This window comes from Lissotriton helveticus, chromosome 3_2, assembly GCF_964261635.1.
Source record: "Lissotriton helveticus chromosome 3_2, aLisHel1.1, whole genome shotgun sequence".
Classification (NCBI taxonomy): Eukaryota; Metazoa; Chordata; class Amphibia; order Caudata; family Salamandridae; genus Lissotriton; species Lissotriton helveticus.
This window is the reverse complement of record NC_136062.1, coordinates 473,896,875-473,917,965: the sequence shown is the minus strand read 5'-3', so window position 1 is coordinate 473,917,965 and position 21,091 is coordinate 473,896,875. Positions and strand designations below refer to the sequence as shown.

General features: G+C 52.7%; 1 protein-coding gene across 1 annotated transcript in view; it reads left to right on the top strand.

The window, feature by feature from the left end:
- Window positions 1-21,091, top strand: part of LOC144826369 (uncharacterized) — a 377,712-nt gene that overhangs the window by 211,697 nt on the left and 144,924 nt on the right. The window contains exon 14 of the mRNA XM_078684697.1: window positions 2,428-2,550. Coding sequence (XP_078540823.1) covers window positions 2,428-2,550 — 123 coding nt within the window. The remainder of the gene's footprint in view (window positions 1-2,427; window positions 2,551-21,091) is intronic.

The window sequence follows — 21,091 nt, the reverse complement described above, 5'->3', positions numbered from 1 at the left end:
CCCAGGTGGAGCTTGGCAATGACTCCACAGGTGAATCGTAGCATTGGCTCCACAGGTGAAGCCTGGCAGGGGCTGTACAGGTGAATCCTGGCATTGGCAGCACAGGTGAAGTGTGGCATTGGCAGCACAGGTGAAGTGTGGTATTGGCTGCACAGGTGAAGCCTGGCATTTGTTGTACAGTTGACACCTGGCATTGTTTCCACAGGTGAAGCTTGGCATTGGCTGTACAGATACGACATATCATTTTCTGGCTTTTCATGCTGTTTACTTTGAGTTCATTTTTATTTTCTTTCGTTTTATTGTATTAAGTGTGGCCTGAGTTAAAGGCAGCATGCTCTACAACTAAGAGAGAGGCAGACATTAACAGCAGAGGTGGTTTAATGGTTAATTGTCCCACCTTCGGACCCTGTTTTCCGTCTCTCCTTGGCTCTTGGCTGAAAATGAAGGCTTTGGCCGAAACATTCGGTCTCTGAGCGCCTGAAAATGTAAATACGTGAGAAGTAATTGTGTAATGCAAATATATAAACGCACACTTGATGTCCACAGTCATATCTACTTCCAGCGCCCCCCTCTTTCCATCATCATTGAGACAACGCTCATCCTATGGTACTCGCGAACTATGACAACATATGTGTTATAAAAGGGTCTCATAACAGGAGCAAGTACCCTATGACGAGGTGGCTAGCTGGTACAAGGGGCCTAGGCTAATACCCGTCACTGGGCTCGATTCACAGAACTACCTTAAGACAAAATCTTAAATTTACTACCATTTTGGTATTCACAGAAGGCACTTAGGGCCATATGTATCAAGGTACCCATTTGCGATTCTGAAATAGCGATTTTTAAGAAATCGCGATTTCAGAATCGCAAATTGGTATGTATGTACAAATTTGCATTTTTTTTGCGAACTCTTAGTATTCCTTAACTGCGATTAGCAAATTGCGAATCGCAATTAAGGAATACTTTCCCATTCATGTATATGGGCCAGGAGGCCCATAGGAATGAATGGGAAGGTATTCTCAATTTTGCGATTCGCAATTTGAAAATCGCAAATTGAGAATAATTTCAAGGGTGTACCCCTGAAATAAGCATGGGTGCACATTTGGTGCACATACATGCCCTAAAGGCATGTATGTGCGTCACATGGCACTTTGAAAAATGCAAAAATGGGCATTTTTCAAGGAATTCGCAAATTACCTCCAACTTGAAGTTGGTGGTAATTTGCGATTCTTTAGGGACAATTTGCAATTTTTTTTGCTTCATACATTGCATTTAAGGAATTGCAAAATTTGCGATTCCTTATTTTGCACCAGATTTTCCTTTATACATACCATTTTGCAAATTCGCATTCGCAAACGCCGAAATTCTGCGAATTTTAGCGTTTGCGAATGTAAATTTGCTTCATACATATGGCCCTCACTCATTTCGGTATTCACAGAAGTTAGGAGTCCTAATTTTACTACTCCTAAACTGATAAAAATCCTAACTTTAAGACTTTCGGTATTCACAGAAGGCATTTAGTAGTCCTAAAGTTAGGACTCCTAACTTCTGTGAATACCAATATGAGTAAGTGCCTTCTGTGAATACCAAAATGGTAGTAAGTTTAGGATTTTGTCTTAAGTTAGTTCTGTGAATCGGGCCCACTGTGTGTACAAAACGGAAGTCCAGTAAAGTGATTAATGACCTCGAGTCCTGACGAAATTACCACTAAGAAAAACAGGCAATGAAACATGTCAGCTCATCTTCTGTTGGTCTGCAACATACAGTTGGTTTTAACTTTGAGTATGATCACACATTTTGAATAAAATTGGCATTTGGTGTACGTGTGGCTTACATCAATTTTAACTTTACGGGGTCTCTTTCTTTTTTGTGATATACACAAAACACTTTTTTCATCTTTTTGTTCTGGATACTGGTCTGTTATTTTTTGACAGGTGAGGTAGCTACCTATGCTGAGAAACAGGGGCACAACTGGTGAGAACCAACCAGTAAGCTCCTATGGTGTAGCGCACGTGAGGTGCTATCTCGCCTTTTCACAATTTTTTGTTGTTATATATACACCTGTTTAAGTGGGGGTATATCTGGAACACAGTGGCTGATAACCTGAAAGATTTTTTTTAGAAACGTAATAACCTTTTGGGATTTAAGGATTTGGGTCAATACAAAAGAAAAAAAAAAGATTTTTGATGGGGAATACAAGTTGAATACCCATTCCAATCCTCTGTACGATAATAGATTTAGCCCGTATTGAGGTCCCTACGGTGTTAGTTCCCCTTTCCATCATAGCTTGCCCTGCACATCCACGGGTCTCACCTGTGTACATCCATGCCCCAGCGCCTTGAGATCCTCACGGGTGAATGGTGCACTCTATAAATCCCTGATTGATTGATTCATTCATTCATTCATTTTCCTGCATTCTCCTTCCAGATCAAGGTGTGGGACCTGCGTCACTGCCAGCCTGTCCGGACCCTGCGGGGGCACTCCCAGGCTGTCCTCGCTCTGGAGATGGACCCCGACTCTAGGCGCGTGTACTCTGGGTCGGCGGATAAGGTGAGTGAACACACCAAGATGGCAGGCGCTACAGAGGAACGCATCTCTAGGCGCTGGACTGCTGGATTGTTCATGGCTATTGGTTTGTGCAAGGGTGGGAGGTCTGTACTCGGCCATTGTGAAAACGTGAGGAGTCTGGCATGTTGTCATGACTGAAAGGAATGTGTGTGTACTTATGATATTTCTATAGGATGAACCGAGCCATAAGGCAGTGGAGCACTGTGCAGGCTCGAAGACAAATATAAAGGCAACAAGCCACACGAGTGGAAGCTGGTTTGTGGAGGTCAATGCTTGGTAGAGAGGAAAGTCGTCAATTCTTTCCTAAATTGGAGCAGCCTTGAGGTAGTCCTGAGGGATACACGGACTTTGCGTAGATCTTGGGTGCACAGATGTAAAAGGCCTGTTGTCTTGTTTTTCCTTCTTACCCTTCTTAGTCTGCAGTCTGATGGTGTCCGGGCTTCAGATGTTATGTTATGTTAAAAGCTGTTTTGTAACACGCTCAATTACTACCGGAGTATCCTGGCGCTGTAGACCGCTGGGGAACCCGTCCTGGGTTGCCCTGTGGGATGGTCCCTACTGGGAGTCCCCAAGGTGAAACCAGGCATCCCCGGCTTTGATGGGGCCGTTGTGGAGATTAGGCAAGCTTAATGCCCAGAGTTGCCGAGTGGGACCCCTGGTTAGAGTAGGCAGCGAGGCGAGAATTGTCGAGTCCGCTGACCCTGGTCCACTACCCTGCCTTAACCCTGGTCCTGGGCCGTCTCCTGCTTCCGGGTCTGCCGCCTCTAATCAGTGAGCAACACCACTCCACTCCACAGATGTGACAAGAACCACCATATATGTGTGCAAGATAAGCCGGGTCGCTGGTCGTGAAGGAATCTGTGTCTGCTGACAGAGTATATAAATAGTACACACAGATACATGCTCTAGATTTTATGCGGTTCAGATAAGTCCGGCTCATTTTTATAAATGCACCACTTAAATCTAAACTTTTACATGTTTCCAAACATTGCTAATCCTGGCAGACACCGAGGGACAGCAGATAGTGTGATCGGCTCATGATAGTGACTGTGGCAGGGACGAGACCGCACATTGCCCGGTACCCACGGTGACAACTGCTCCCCAGGTCCACGAGGAAACCCGGGCCAGCTGGGACCTCATTGGCGGGTTGAGGGGGCGTTGGCCGGGAGAGGAGTTCTTTTGCGTCTGAGCTTGAGGTCCTTGAGATTGAGGAATAAAACCTGCTGTTACTAATGTAGACGTAGGTATCCTTAAGATGGTATTTATTAGTTATTATTAGATAAAAGGAAGAATTAGGAGTAGGAATCAGGCCCCACCGGGAGCAGCATCCAGCTGCTCAGCCCACTCAATCAAACTGACCACACATTCAAATCATGCACACAGTAACATTCCAATGACATCATACATACTCAGGCTGAGCAGCAGGGAATAATATGATCAGGATGCAACACATCTCCCTCTTTTATAACAATGAAAATAAAAGAGAGAAAGTGAAACTAATTACAATATGTCCTGATGGTGGTAAAATCAGGATTACTAATTAGCAATATATAGAGAATGAATAACTGTGAAATTATATCATATCAGGATTACTAATTAGCAGTACATATAAATGAATAACTGTGAAATTATTTCATGAATTTAGTAATCAAAAATTTGATGACTAATTATAAGTAATATCATGAAATAATATTATATCATTACGAAAGATGAATATTGGAATGATATCTTCTCGTATAAAACCAGAGAGTAATCATATACTACCATTCCTCATTACAAATAAAAAACCCAACTTATCACTAATCACGGCAATTGGCCAGACTGTCATGAACAGCAACAAAAGGGAAATAAATTAAACAAGGTGACGTCCCTATAGAATAACATTTTTAGGACGTAGGAGTTATCACGTTATTCAAACACTTTTATATTAAGTATAATGAAAATTACGCATAACACCTAATGCATGGGTATATGGTTTCCTAACAACTCTCTGCAATTGAACACCTCTTATTGAAAAGAGCACTTGTGTGGTTCAATAATAAAAACGAGAATAATTTTAACTGAGGACTCTGTTGCCTCATATAATAAACATAACTGAGGAAAATGGAGCATCTCAAACCATGAGCACGTATGTGGCTCCGTAATATATGTATCATATAATTCCAATTGGAGAACTAAACTTCTGTAAATATAGGAGCACCTCAATCTATGAGCACGTATGTGGCTCCGCAACTTATGCATCATAAAATTCCAACTGGAGAATTTAGACTACTGTAAATATAGGAGCACCTCAATCTATGAGCACTTATGTGGCTCCACAATAAAATTTTATACACATTGAACTCCTCAATGTTTAAGTAATATATGTAGACTTTGCACTATTTTGCAGTAAATTGTGAACTCCTCTATTTTTTATAATAGAGCACTATTAATTAAGTGGTTCATCAATAAATTTCAATAACTTGCAGTAAATTGTGAACTCCTCTATTTTTATAATAGAGCACTATTAATTAAGTGGTTCATCAATAAATTACAATAACTTAATGAACACCTCAAATTAATTGAGCACTAATGTGGTTCATTTACATTAATAAATTTAAACTTTGTTAGAACTCAGCATAGTAAACCTGACTCTTAAAATCAAGCATTAAATAAAATAATATAAATAAACTAATTCATCAATTTCAGTACTCAACTATCCAAGCTGTATATAAATAAATAAATCATTCTGAATTCAAATTAACCAAAAAACCAATTTCTCAATTGCAGTAATTAACTGTTTCATAAATCACTAGAACATAACATGTACATTAATGTTTATATAACTGTGACTGATGGAAAATAAGAATTTAAAATAATAAAAGTAGTCACCGTTGTCATATTAATTGTAATGAATTGCGAGGCTTGAATATTAATAGTACCTTGTCTCTTGAAAAATAAATGAAAATATCTCAGGTACTTGCAGGGTTTAGATTAGCATAGCGTGTCAATCGCTGTGACACGATGATGAAAACGAAAGTAGACACCCAGATAAGGAAAAACTTCATGTCAGAAACGCTGTTGGAAATGAAAGGCTCGATCTATGACTCATTAGCGTATTAATTGTCTTTTACATCGGAAAACTCTTGGAAAATGATGATGGCACGCAGCAACCTTCACACTGTCATGTCTTCGCCCCGATGGCTCACAATGAAAATGCACTGGATGAAAGGCAATGACTCATAGGCTGAGAAGAAGTGTTGAAATAAAGGCGGTGAGTCATAGGCTGAGATCACGGAAATAGAACACGAGGAGAGCTCCCCTTCGCCAACTCCTCGGGACACTCTGAAGACGTCATCATACAGCGTGAAGCAGGGGAAAGGCAAGGATCTCTGGAAACCAACTGACAACTTTACCGTCATCCCAAACAGGACGGTGAGTGTCAGAGTTTCAAATGACAAACGAAGTAATTACATTGAATATTACAGCTCCGTTGAGTTTAGCGCGCTGGCATCTGTTAGGTTGATGGCTCTGGCAGACAATTATCTCTTAAACACTGCTCAAATTAATTTCCGGTTATAAAGAAAAGCGGAAGCTTCAGAGTGGAAAGAAATTCGCAGCGTGTACACAAGCTTGTAGATAATGAATTAAAAGGCAGTTATCTTTCCATGAACACAGCGCTCATTTGTTTCACAGCTGCAATTTACTTTTAAATTGTCCAGATTTCTGTCACAATTATCTTCACATGTTATAGACAAAATGAAAGCAGCTGCCTCAAATAAAATGCTTAAAAGTTCACATCTTTGCCCTTACAAAAATAGATAGTCATTTAAGTTTGGTTCTGAACACCATAGCACGAAATATATTTAAGTTTTCCACCGTTTTACTCTGACACTTGTCATAACTTGAAATTTTGACGCTCTTGCTAATAAATTCGCCATTTTAAAATTCAAAGAGCTCCACCAAGTCCAACGCTTGAAACATACCTTTATAGATGTTTCCTGTAGGCTGTCAGCTGTGTCATGACACCGGTGGGGCATCAAAAAGCGTTGCTTGTCTTTATATAAATTCTTTTCTTCATATCTTGTAGTTGTAAATTGTAAATTTAGTTCCTTTACGCGTAGTTCTTTCTCTATCGTCGCCATTATTGCATGTTGATGATGTAATTTACAATGAATAAATTCCTGTAGACGTAGGTATCCTTAAGATGGTATTTATTAGTTATTATTAGATAAAAGGAAGAATTAGGAGTAGGAATCAGGCCCCACCGGGAGCAGCATCCAGCTGCTCAGCCCACTCAATCAAACTGACCACACATTCAAATCATGCACACAGTAACATTCCAATGACATCATACATACTCAGGCTGAGCAGCAGGGAATAATATGATCAGGATGCAACACTGCTGTTACTAAAGAACTTGTTAATTCAACACTTGACTTCACAAGTGACTGACATCCAATGGGAGCCGACAGCGGAGAGATCCCTTTGCCCCGGTGGCTTCTGGGAGATGGGCATCGGCGGGTGGTAATGAGAGGAGGACTCCTGGAGGCTGTCGTGGAGAGGGCCGCCTTCAGTCTGTGCTGGGGCCGGTCTGAGGGATGGAGTTTAGTCTGTGATAGGGCGGGGAGGGGAGGGGGGATGAGGGAGATACTGAGAGAGAGAGAGGGGGAGGGATAGAAGGAGGGAGGGAGAGAGAGAGACGGAGAGAGAGAGGGGGAGGGATAGAAGGAGGGAGGGAGAGAGAGAGGGAGAGAGAGAGGGAGGGATAGAAGGAGGGAGGGAGAGAGAGAGGGAGAGAGAGAGAGGGAGGGATAGAAGGAGGGATGGAGAGGGAGAGAGAGAGAGGGAGGGATAGAAGGAGGGAGGGAGAGAGAGAGGGAGAGAGAGAGAGGGAGGGATAGAAGGAGGGAGGGAGAGAGAGAGGGAGAGAGAGAGAGAGGGAGGGATAGAAGGAGGGAGGGAGAGAGAGGGAGAGAGAGAGAGGGAGGGATAGAAGGAGGGAGGGAGAGAGAGAGGGAGGGATAGAAGGAGGGAGGGAGAGAGAGAGGGAGAGAGAGAGGGAGGGATAGAAGGAGGGAGGGAGAGAGAGAGGGAGAGAGAGAGAGGGAGGGATAGAAGGAGGGAGGGAGAGAGAGAGAGGGATAGAAGGAGGGAGGGAGAGAGAGAGGGAGAGAGAGAGGGAGAGAGAGAGGGAGGGATAGAAGGAGGGAGGGAGAGAGAGAGGGGGAGAGAGAGGAGAGGGAGAGAGAGAGGGAGGGATAGAAGGAGGGAGGGAGAGAGAGAGGGAGAGAGAGAGGAGGGGGATAGAAGGAGGGAGGGAGAGAGGAGAGAGAGAGGGAGAGAGAGAGAGGGAGGGATAGAAGGAGGGAGGGAGAGAGAGAGGAGGATAGAAGGAGGGAGGGAGAGAGAGAGAGAGGGAGGGATAGAAGGAGGGAGGGGAGAGAGAGGAGAGAGAGAGAGAGGGAGGGATAGAAGGAGGGAGGGAGAGAGAGAGGAGAGAGAGAGAGGGAGGGATAGAAGGAGGGAGGGGAGAGAGGAGACGGAGAGAGAGAGGGAGAGAGAGAGGGAGGATAGAAGGAGGAGAGGAGAGAGAGAGGGAGAGAGAGAGAGGGAGGGACAGAAGGAGGGATGGAGAGGGAGAGAGAGAGAGGGAGGGATAGAAAGGAGGGAGGGAGGAGAGAGAGGAGAGAGAGAGGGAGGATAGAAGGAGGGAGGGAGAGAGAGAGGAGAGAGAGAGGGTGAGGGATAGAAGGAGGGAGGGAGAGCGAGGGAGAGAGAGAGAGGAGAGAGAGAGAGAGGGAGGGACAGAAGAGGGATGGAGAGGGAGAGAGAGAGAGAGGGAGGGATAGAAGGAGGGAGGGAGAGAGAGAGGGAGAGAGAGAGAGGGAGGGATAGAAGGAGGGAGGGAGAGAGAGAGAGAGAGAGAGAGGGAGGATGGATAGAAGGAGGTGAGGGAGAGCGAGGGGAGAGAGAGAGGGAGAGAGGGAGAGAGGGGAGGGACAGAAGGGAGGGATGGAGAGGGAGAGAGAGAGAGGGAGGGATAGAAGGGAGGGAGGTGAGAGAGAGAGGGAGAGAGAGAGAGGGAGGGATAGAAGGAGGGAGGGAGAGAGAGAGGGAGAGAGAGAGGGGGAGGATAGAAGGAGGGAGGTGAGAGGAGGGGGAGAGAGAGAGGGAGAGAGAGAGAGAGGGAGGGACAGAAGGAGGGATGGAGAGGAGAGAGAGAGAGGGAGGGATAGAAGGAGGGAGGGAGAGAGAGGGGAGAGAGAGAGAGGAGGGATAGAAGGAGGGAGGGAGAGAGAGAGGGAGAGAGAGAGGGGGAGGATAGAAGGGAGGGGAGGGAGAGGAGGGAGAGAGAGAGAGGAGAGGAGAGAGAGAGGGAGGATAGAAGGAGGGAGGGAGAGAGGGAGAGAGAGAGAGGGAGGGATAGGAAGGAGGGAGGGAGAGAGAGGGGAGAGAGAGAGAGGGAGGGATTAGAAGGAGGGCGGGAGAGCGCGAGAGGGCGGATAGAGAGGGGAGACTACTCAAACCAGAGAACATTCCAAATATAGAAGAGGTGGACACTAATAAAGGCACAAGAACGGAAAAAGAGCGAGAGAAGTGAAAAGTGAAAAACGTGGAGAGAAAGCGAGCGAGGGAAAGAGAGAAGGGCGGAGAGGGGGTCTTCTTTGGTCCCTTACAATGCAAAAGCCTCTAGAGGGAACGAGGTCAGATTGAATCTTAAGGGAGTGGGGGTGGGGTGAGTTTTCGGGGGGGGGGGGGGTCCGGAGGGGTGACGAGGGCCATTGGTTCCTTCTGCTACAGACTGCACCATTGTCACTCCATGCTGACCTGGGTCCGGGCCTGTCTCCCTCGGTGCAGGAAACAGACCAGACCTGCAATACTGAGGCGCTAAGTGAACCCCGCAAAAGCGGCCTCACCCCTGATTTAACCCCTTGTGTTAAAAGATAGGATTTTAAAACGATAAGTGGATGTGAAAGGGGTAAATAACAGCTAGCCACGAAACGGCGCCTTCCCGCTGGACAGAGAAACCCTCTTGCTTCCTATCTCCAGCTGCCTGGCAGACGCCTGTTGCCATGGGAACCGGGGATGCTTCGGACCGCCCTGCGTCTGCCCAGAGCGCCTTCCTCTGCTGCTGGTGGGCAGATATCCGTGCGCTAGTGTGGGCACATATACGTGCCCTGGGTGGGCGGGGCAGATATCCATGCGCTGTGGCGGGCAGATAACTATGCACCAGGATAGGCAGATGTCCATGCACCGGGTGGGCAGGGCAGATATCCGTGCGCCGGGGTGGGCAGATAATATCAGTTTGTCGGGGTGGGCAGATATCCATAAGCCAGGGTGGGCAGATATTCATGCGCCGAGGTGGGCAGGGCAGATATCTGTCCGCTGGGGTAGGCAGGGCAGATATCCATGCGTCGGGGTGGGCAGATATCCATATGCCAAGGTGGGCAGCTATTTGTGCGCCAAGGATGGCAGATATCCATGCACCAGGGTGGGCAGATATCCATAAGCCAGGGTGGGCAGATATCCATGAACCAAGGTGGGCAGATATCCGTGCACCTGGGTGGGCAGATATCCATAAGCCAGGGTGGGCAGATATCCATGAAACAAGGTGGGCAGATATCCGTGCACCTGGGTGGGCAGATATCCATAAGCCAGGGTGGGCAGATATTTGTGCGCCGGGGTAGGCAGGGCAGATATCCGTGCGCCAGGGTGGGCAGAAATCCATGCACTGGGGTGGGCAGGGCAGATATCTGTGCGCTGGGGTGGGCAGGGCAGATTTCTTTGCGCCGGGGTGGGCAGATATCCAGGCACTGGGGTGGGCAGATATCTATGCACCGGGGTGGGCAGATATCTATGAGCCGGGTGGGCCGGGCAGATATCCATGCGCTGGGTGGGCAGGGCAGATATCCATGAGCCGGGTGGGCAGGACAGATATCCGTGCGCCGGGGTGGGCAGATATCTATGAGCCAGGTGGGCAGATATCCGTGCGCTGAGGTGGGCAGATATCTATGAGCCGGGTGGGCAGGGCAGGTATCCGTGAGCCGTGTGGGCAGCGCAGATATCCGTGCGCTGGGGTGGGCAGATATCTATGAGCCGGGTGGGAAGGGCAGATATCTGTGCACTGGGGTGGGCAGGGCAGATTTCCTTGCACTGAGGTGGGTAGATATCCGTGCACCGTGGTGGGCAGGGCAGATATCTGTGTGCTGTGGTGGGCAGATATCAATGCGCCGGGTGGGCAGGGATTATATCAGTGCGCTAGGGTGGGTAGATATCCGTGCGCCTTGTTGGGCGGATACTGTGCGCCAGGGTTGGGCAGATATCCGTGCACTGGGTCGGAAGGGCAGATATCCGTGCGCCGGGGTGGGCAGATATCCATGCACCGGGGTGGGCAGGGCAGATATTCGTGTGCCGGGGTGGGCAGAGCAGATATTCGTGTGCGGTGGGCAGATATCCATGCACCGGGGTGGGCAGGGCAGATATTCGTGTGCCGGGGTGGGCAGAGCAGATATTCGTGTGCCTTGGTCGGCAGGGCAGATATTCGTGTGCCGGTGTGGGCAGGGCAGATATCTGTGCACCAGGGTAGGCAGGGCAGATATCCGTGCGCCGGGGTGGGCAGATATCTATGTATCGGGTGGGCAGGGCAGATATCCGTGCGCCGGGGTGGGCAGATGTTTAAGAGCCGGGTGGGCAGGGCAGATATCCGTGTGCTGGGGTGGGCAGATATCTATGAGCCGGGTGGGCAGGGCAGATATCCGTGCACCGGGGTCGGCCGATATCCATGCGCCGGGGTGGGCAGATATCTATGAGCCGGGTGGGCACGGCAGATATCCGTGTGCCGGGGTGGGCAGATATCCATGCGCCAGGGTGGGCAGATATCCATGAGCCGGGTGGGCATGGCAGATATCCGTGTGCCGGGGTGGGCAGATATCCATGTACCGGGGTGGGCGTATATCCATGCACCGGGTTGGGCATATATCTATGAGCCGGGTGGGCAGGGCAGATATCCGTGCACCGGGGTGGGCAGATATCTATGAGCCAGGTGGGCAGGGCAGATATCCGCACGCCGTGGTGGGCAGATATCTGTGAGCCGGGTGGGCAGGTCAGATATCCGTGCACCGGGGTGGGCAGATATCCATGCGCCGGGGTGGACAGATATCTATGAGCCGGGTGGGCAGGGCAGATATCTGTGCACCGGGGTGGGCAGATATCTATGAGCCGGGTGGGCAGGGCATATATCCGCACACCGGGGTGGGCAGATATGGTAAACATCACTTACAACGAAACATTTACAACGCACTACCATTACAACGCAACCATTACAACGCAAACTTTTACAACGCATTGTTCTGGGGGGGGCGCTATAGGATAGGGAATAGGTTAATTTACTATCCAATAACCTTCCCTAGTGTCCACGGGGACTGGAGTTGGAATAGTAAATTAAACTATTCACTATCCAGCACCTAAAAGCACTATGCGTTGTAATGGTATGCGATGTAAAAACCGCATTGTAAAGGCAGGCGTTGTAATAGCCTGCGTTGTAACGTCATACATCCGGCAGATATCTATGAGCCGTATGGGCAGGGCAGATATCCGTGCGCCGGGGTGGACAGATATCTATGAGCCGGGTGTGCAGGGCAGATATCCATGCGCCGGGGTGGGCAGATATCTATGAGCCGGGTAGGCAGGGCAGATATCCATGTGCGTGGGAGTATACAAAAATAGTCAATATTACTGTTGGTGAGGACAGGCCCCCGGTTTCTTGGTGGGGCGAGGTCGAAGGAGGGAGGCAATAGTCTCTGTGGTGGTTGTGGGACGGGGTTTAGCAGAGGACTTGGGATGATACTTGCCATAGGCTTGAAATTCCAAAATTAGACGGCGCCATCTTTAAAGCTATGGTGATGGCGCTTGGTGCGAGGAGAAATGCCGGCTAGATTTTGCTTGACGGCAGCGACCGATATCTGCAGTAAATCCGTTGGATGACTCGGTTTAACTACTCCATTCGGCTTGGGGTTTGAGTCCCTATTCCTGCGTTAGCTACCTGGAAGTTCCTCATTATTTAGATTCGGCTGGTTCAACTATTATATTGTTTGACCAGATACAAGGGTCAATTATTAACCTTTCATTAATCGTCCTGAAGATGGTCTAATGGACTTTTAAGCCACAGAGACCGAAACGTCGACCAGTTCATCTATTTCAACAGCTATTCAGTTTTCTTTGGAATTGTTTTCTGTTGTTTCGGATTCATTTCTTATTACAAAAATACTTTGGAATAGATGTTTACATACTTGGCCCAGAGGTCATAACTTTTGTATAACATTGATTTACCTCGGTCCTCCTTGTATGTAGTTATATTTTGTTTTGTACCCTCCCTATTTGTTTACATTAAATAGTCTGATGTGTTGAAATATACACACCCGTGTTTAAATTGTTCATTGGAAGATTGTTCATGATTCAAATAAGCTAATTTAAATTTTGATTGTCATTAGTCAGTCACCATTGGAGGGCTTGACAACAGATGTATTCATGTTATTGGTGTTTGTTTAGTTTCTTTGAAGTACATCCCTTGTAGGCATCTGTTAGAAGGGGCGATCTCCGAGGGCCAGGTTATGCTCACCCGGGCACCCCAAGATCCACCTCTCCCACAGAACTTGCCGAGTCTTATCGTGAGGTCCTCACCGGGGAGGACTTCGAGTCTAGGATGGTACACACTGAGCTCACACCACACTACGAACAGACACCACACCGTTGGGTTGAAGTAACAAGTTCTTTTATATAAGAAATAAATGAAGGAAGCACTCTTATGTACACAGTGGTCGAGGGACCACAAGGTCGTTGAGGAATCGGGAAGGGGGCAGCGGAACAGTCTTTTAGTCTCTGGGACAGTACGAGGCGTACCCTACGCACAGCTCTCAATCCTCGAGCCGGGGGGTACGGGATGATGGTCGTACTGGCTGCTTCGCCCACGTCGAGTCTGCTCGGTCGTGATGGTGCTCTCGATGGTCCAGCCGGACCAGAGTACTCCTCGAGCCGTGACGAGGTCAGCAGGGCTCGATCTGGAGAAGTTCGTGAGGAGCCGCGACAGCGTCAGCAGGGCTCCGATGGTTACAAGAGGACGAGCCGCGACAGCGTCAGCAGGGCTCCGATGGTTACAAGAGGACGAGCCGCGACCGCGTCAGCAGGGCTCCGATGGTCTTAGAGGTCGAGCCGCGACAGCGTCAGCAGGGCTCCAATGGTTCAAGATGAGTCTTCTTAGGGTCAGCCGCGATCAGATCAGCAGGGCTTCAGGTCCAAGATACAACTGCCCGCTAGTTGTCGGGCGGGCCCAGTTATAGTCTTTTCGCTCTTTGATCTCCGGACCCTCGCAGGCGGAGGTCTCAAGCCCTGGGGGCTGGTCGTTGGCGAGGTCCGGCGGTTGGCTCTTTGATCCCTTTGAAAGATGGGTCCGGGAGTTCCCAGACGCCCAGCGGGTCTGGAGCCAGCCCTTGGGGAGGCCAGAGGGGTGATCGAAACTGGGCCACAGGGGAGGCCCAAAGGTGTGACAGATACCAGTCTCTCAGGGGAGGCCGGAGGGCAATCGAAACTCCCTGGCTTATCTCACCCGGGGAGCCCTTTACCCCCGGCTGGGACTGGCGCGCCTTTGGAGTCTGGGTTTCGCTGGGGCCGGGGTCACGCTAGGCCCAAGGAGACAGGGATGTCGGGAAGGGAAGATGGCGTCCGGGCCTTGTGGGGCATGCCAGGTCTAGGCGCTCGGAGCCGGGAGCGGGATGGGGGCATGCGGCCTGGTCGTGGGTTTACGGGGGTTCGGGCTCATCGGGGGTGAGACGACCAGGCTGCTGGGTGCAGGCTATTCTTACGGGGACGCTGCGCAGGGGCTCAGGGTGCAGGCCTACGCTCGCAGGGTTCTGAGGGACAGAGACGGGCCACGCCACGAGGCCGGGTCCAACACGCGTCCCCCCCCAGCTGAAGGCGGGGAGAACTACCCATCCTCTTGGGGGTTCTCTAAGCTGAGGCGGAAGAATCAGGACAGGCCGTCTGCGTTGGCGTGCTCAACACCAGGCCGGTGCTCAACAGTGAAGTCCATCCCCTGGAGTGAGATGGACCAGCGCAGCAATTTGGGATTCTCCCCTCTCATCTGCATTAGCCACCGGAGGGGTCGGTGGTCGGTCTGGACCCGGAAGTGAGTACCGAACAGGTAGGGCCTCAGCTTCTTCAGGGCCCAAACCACCGCGAAGGCCTCCCGCTCGATGGTGCTCCACCTTTGTTCGCGAGGGAGTAGCCTCCGGCTAATAAATGCCACTGGTTGGTCTAGGCCGTTCTCGTTCACCTGGGACAGGACCGCTCCGATGCCATGCTCGGACGCGTCCGTCTGGACTACAAACTCTCGGGAGTAGTCGGGGGCCTGCAGGATGGGGGCGGTGCACATAGCGTCTTTCAACGTCTCGAACGCCTCTTGGCAGGCGGAGGTCCAGCTGACTTTCCTCGGCTGGTTCTTGGAGGTTAACTCCGTGAGGGGGGCTACGATGCTGCCGTAATTTTTGATGAACCGGCGATAGTACCCCGTGAGTCCTAGAAACGCCCGCACTTCCGTCTGGGTCGTGGGGGCCTCCCAGGCCACGATGGCATCGATCTTGGGCTGGAGGGGAGCTACGAGGCCGCTGCCGACCTGGTGCCCGAGGTAGATTACGGACCCTTGTCCGATCTGGCACTTGCTTGCCTTAATGGTGAGATCAGCCCTTCTCAGGGCGGTCAGCACCGCCCAGAGGTGCTGGAGGTGCTCGGGCCAGTGGGAACTGTACACTGCGATATCGTCCAGATACGCAGCGCTGAATTCTTCCAACCCAGCCAGTACCTGGTTAACCAGCCTCTGGAAGGTGGCGGGGGCGTTCTTCATCCCGAAGGGCATCACCCGGAAATGGTAGTGACCATCCGGGGTGGAAAAAGCGGATCTTTCCTTAGCTCCCTCGGTGAGGGCGATCTGCCAGTATCCGCTGGTCAGGTCGAACGTGCTTAGGAAGCGAGCAGCCCCGAGGCGATCGATAAGCTCGTCGGCTCGGGGTAGGGGGTGAGCATCAGTTCTGGTGACTGCGTTGAGCCCGCGGTAGTCAACGCAGAACCTCAGCTCGGGAACAGCACCGGGGGCGGCTGCCTTCGGAACCAGGACCACGGGGCTAGCCCATGGGCTGTCAGAGGCTTCGACCACCCCGAGAGCCAACATCTTCGATACCTCGGCCTTGATACAGGCCCGGACTCGGTCAGGGACGCGGTAGGCTCTGTGCCGTACCGGAGGGCTGTCCCCGGTGTCCACGTCGTGGACGCACCAGCTGGTGATGCCGGGGGTGAGGGAGAAGAGGTCCGAGAACTGTCCCAACAACTGGCGACAGTCCTCGCGCTGCTCGGAAGAGAGGGAGGAGGAGAGACTCACCCCCTCTACGGAGCCATCTTTTTCTTTCGTGGACAGAAGATCGGAGAGGGGCTCCGTTTCTTCTTCTTCCCCATCGTCCGTGGCGAGGAGCAAACTCAACTCGGACCGGGCGAAGTGGGGCTTGAGGCGGTTCACTTGACGAACCCGCAAGGGGTTCCTGGGGGACTCTACGTCGATGAGGTAGGTCACCTGACTTTTGCGTTCGACCACCTTGAAGGGCCCTGTCCACTTGTCTTGCAGGGCACAGGGCTCCACGGGGGCCATCACCCAGACCTGTTGTCCGGGCTGAAACTCGACCAGAGTGGCATTTTGGTCATACCACCGTTTCATTTCTTCTTGACTGGCCTCGAGGTTCGCCTCGGCCAGTTCTCTGAACTTCCTCGTCTGGTTCCGGAGGGCCAGAATGTAACGAAACACATCGGGAGGAGGCTCAGGGGCCGCCGTCTCCCACCCTTCCTTGACCAGACTGAGGGGTCCTCGGACGGGGTGCCCGTAGAGCAGCTCGAAGGGGCTGAACCCCAGGGACTTCTGGGGGACTTCACGGTACGCAAAGAGGAGACAGGGAAGGAGGACGTCCCACTTTCGCCTCAGGGGCACTTCGAGACCCATGATCATCCCTTTGAGGGTCCGGTTGAAGCGTTCCACCAGACCGTTCCCCTGGGGGTGATATGGGGTGGTGAACTTGTAGGTCACCCCACATTGCTGCCAGAGGGACTTCATGTATTTCGAGATGAAGTTGGTCCCTCGGTTGCTGACGACCTCTCGGGGGAATCCCACCCGGGAGAAGATGGCCATGAGGGCCCGCCCCACTACAGGGGCGGTCACCGTCCGGAGGGGAATGGCTTCGAGGTAGCGGGTGGCATGGTCCACCAGCACTAGGATAAAGCGGTGCCCCAAGGAGGTCTGGGGGTCGAGGGGGCCCAGGATGTCGATTCCCACCCTCTCAAAGGGGGTACTGACCACGGGGAAGGGCTGGAGGGGGGCCTTGCGCCTCCCGCCGCTCTTCGCGCTGGACTGACACGTGGGGCAGGACTTACAGTGAGCCTCCACATCGGAGCGCATGCCCGGCCAGTAGAAGTGGGTGACCAGGCGATGGTACGTTTTGTCTTGTCCCAAGTGTCCCGCCAGGGGCACGTCATGGGCCAGGTTCAGGAGAAAGCCGCGGAAGCGTAGGGGAACCACCAGCACTCGGCCGGAACCTAGCTCGGCGGACTTTTGTTCGCTGTATAAGAGGCCGTTTTCCCAATATACCAAGTGGGAGCCGGACTGGTCACCGGCGGCCTGGGCGGCGGCCTGCTGCCGCGGCCCAACCAAGGATGGACAGGAGGTCTGCTCTAGGCAGAATTCTTCACGGGACGGTCCTCCTTCCTGGCGCCACTGGGCCAGCTCAGGAAGGTCGTCCAGGCTCGGGGTCGAATCGACGCTAGGGCCGAGGGGACCTGCGTCGGGGGGGAAGCTCTCCCCGGGGAACAGTTCAGGGGCTTCGGAGGGTTCATGGACCTCGGGGTCCTCAGGGGTCATTGGTGCCGCCTCTAAGGTCGCCCCTTCAGGGGTGAACCTTCGGGCGGTCATCGACCGGGTACTCACACAGGCCCATTCGGGCAGGCCCACCATCTCCAGGTGGGTCCTTTTCTCAACCCGCTGCCATGGGGAGCTCTCTAGATCGTTGCCGAGCAGGCAGTCCACGGGCATGTCGGAGCGGACTGCCACTCGTAACTCCCCAGAGACGCCCCCCCACTCGAACGGGACTTGAGCTATCCGGCAGGTGCGGACGGAGTTATCGGCTGCGATCACCCTGCAGGAGATGTGGGGAACAATCTGGGCTTCGGTTACGAGATGCCGTTTGACTGCGGTGATACTGGCCCCGGTGTCTCGGAGCGCCCCTATGTGATGGCCATTGACAGTCACCTGCTGTCGGTACTTCTCGGTATTGTCGGGTAGGGGGGCTCCTGGGACCATCTCTCTATCACCCAGGGAGACTAACATCATGGCTGCGGGGTCAGCTCCCTCGAGCTCCTCTTCTCCCTCGTCTTCTTCTAGGGCTACTGAGGTGATGTGGCGCGCTGGGGACCCTGCAGCGGCAGGCTTCTTGAACAAAGGGCAGCGGGGGTCATTGGCATAGTGCCCTGGTTGCTGGCAATGGAAGCAGGCTTGGCTGACTCGGGCCCTGGTTTGGCTGGGGGAAACCCTGTGCGCGCTGTGGGAGGCGAGGTGCTGGGCTGGTTTCTGGGGGGACTGCGCGGGGACCCTCCCTGGGATCCCCTCTGTCTATTCTGGTTCCCCCCTCATCTCTGGCGGGAAGACCCCTGTTCATTTTGGCCAGAATCTCCCCCGGGCCCTCGGGGGACTCGGGTGCTCACCCAGCGATCGGCCTCGACGGCCAGTTTCCGGGGGTCAGCCAACTTGCTGTCCAGGAGGTGCTGTCGGAGTTCCACAAAGCAATTCAGGGACAAATATTCATACGCAATCAGGTCAATGAGCCCCTCGAAGGTGGACACCTTGCTGCCCTTGATCCACCCCTCGAGGGCCCGGCTATAGAAATTGACATACTCCACCCAGGTGGTGCCGGGGATCTTCTTGCACTCTCGGAAGCGTTGGCGGTACATTTCTGGGGTGAGCCCGTACCTTGTGAGGAGGGCTTCTTTCATGTGGCTGTAGGAGGTCTGTTCAGCAGACGGAAGGTCGAGTAGAGTGTCTCTCCCCTCACTCAGGAATCGTCCCCACAGCCCGGCTCCCCAATCTTTCTGCGGAACTCTGTGAGAAGTCATGGCGACCTCGTAGGCCTTGAACCATTGCTGTATGTCGTCATTTTTATAATATTCTTTGACCACATCCTTGGGGATGTGGACCTTGGGTTTCACCGGGGGAATGGGCTCTCGGGTCGCTGCTGTTTTATTACCTTCGTTCCGGGCCTTTAGTTCTATTTCCAATACGCTGCGCTCGTGCTCCAGCTGGAGCTTCTTTCCGTCGTGTTCTCGGAGTTTCTTCTCCTCCAGTTCTCCTTGCAGCCGCAGCTGCTCGAGGGCTAGCTTTTTCTCGGCCAGCTTGAGTTCTACCTCCATCTTTAAACGGGCTAGTTCTAGCTCGTGGCTTCGGTTGCGTTCTCGGTCGGTCATCTCTTCTTGAGATAGACCTCTCTCCGTGCTGTGAGTCCGCGTCGGGGACTCTGCTCTTTCTTGCTCTGGGGCGTGGGTTTCGTTCAGGGGGGCTTCCCCTCCATCGGCTTCTGTCGGTGCTGGAGGTTGGGCTCCGGTCTCCACCCAGGCTGTTAGAGCTTGCTGAAGGTCCTCTTTGGTGTTTAATCCCGTTGACGGGATACGGAGATCTTTGCAGAATTGCTTGAGCTCACGGTGCGAATAGTCTCCCAGAAGCTCCATCTGGAAGGTGGTCTTGTCGGCCGTGATGCTCATGGCTGCTCTTCGTTCGAGTAGTGTGTCAGTACTGTACGATCCCTAGACGTAGGTTCTTATCACGACGCTGCCACCAATGTTAGAAGGGGCGATCTCCGAGGGCCAGGTTATGCTCACCCGGGCACCCCAAGATCCACCTCTCCCACAGAACTTGCCGGGTCTTATCGTGAGGTCCTCACCGGGGAGGACTTAGAGTCTAGGATCGTACACACTGAGCTCACACCACACTACGAACAGACACCACACCGTTGGGTTGAAGTAACAAGTTCTTTTATATAAGAAATAAACGAAGGAAGCACTCTTATGTACACAGTGGTCGAGGGACCACAAGGTCGTTGAGGAATCGGGAAGGGGGCAGCGGAACAGTCTTTTCGTCTCTGGGACAGTACGAGGCGTACCCTACGCACAGCTCTCAATCCTCGAGCCGGGGGGTACGGGATGATGGTCGTACTGGCTGCTTCGCCCACGTCGAGTCTGCTCGGTCGTGATGGTGCTCTCGATGGTCCAGCCGGACCAGAGTACTCCTCGAGCCGCGACGAGGTCAGCAGGGCTCGATCTGGAGAAGTTCGTGAGGAGCCGCGACAGCGTCAGCAGGGCTCCGATGGTTACAAGAGGACGAGCCGCGTCAGCGTCAGCATGGTTCCGATGGTTACAAGAGGACGAGCCGCGACCGCGTCAGCAGGGCTCCGATGGTCTTAGAGGTCGAGCCGCGACAGCGTCAGCAGGGCTCCAATGGTTCAGTTCAGCTTGAGCCGCGACAGCGTCAGCCGGGCTCCGATGGTTCCAGATGAGTCTTCTTAGGGTCAGCCGCGATCAGATCAGCAGGGCTTCAGGTCCAAGATACAACTGCCCGCTAGTTGTCGGGCGGGCCCAGTTATAGTCTTTTCGCTCTTTGATCTCCGGACCCTCGCAGGCGGAGGTCTCAAGCCCTGGGGGCTGGTCGTTGGCGAGGTCCGGCGGTTGGCTCTTTGATCCCTTTGAAAGATGGGTCCCGGAGTTCCCAGACGCCCAGCGGGTCTGGAGCCAGCCCTCGGGGAGGCCAGAGGGCTGGGCCACAGGGGAGGCCCAAAGGTGTGACAGATACCAGTCTCTCAGGGGAGGCCGGAGGGCCATCGAAACTCCCTGGCTTATCTCACTCGGGGAGCCCTTTACCCCCCGGCTGGGACTGGCGCGCCTTTGGAGTCTGGGTTTCGCTGGGGCCGGGGTCACGCTAGGCCCAAGGAGACAGGGATGTCGGGAAGGGAAGATGGCGTTCGGGCCTTGTGGGGCATGCCAGGTCTAGGCGCTCGCAGCCGGGAGCGGGACGGGGGCATGCGGCCTGGTCGTGGGTTTACGGGGGTTCGGGCTCATCGGGGGTGAGACGACCAGGCTGCTGGGTGCAGGCTATTCTTACGGGGACGCTGCGCAGGGGCTCAGGGTGCAGGCCTACGCTCGCAGGGTTCTGAGGGACAGAGACGGGCCACGCCACGAGGCCGGGTCCAACAGCATCCTTGCCTATTAATCTTTAAAGCCCAGCATCCAAGTGGTCAAACGCCACCTGGACGTGAGCCTCTTGGGGGGTGCGCGCGCCCAGGGCAGAGCTTGAGGCGATGATGGAAATGGAAGAGGTTGGCAAGGTGGGGGGTCCGCATCACCATGATCGGGGTCCAGGCGAGACGAGGAGACACAGATTAAATCGCTGATTCGCGGCAGGGTGCGCTCGTGC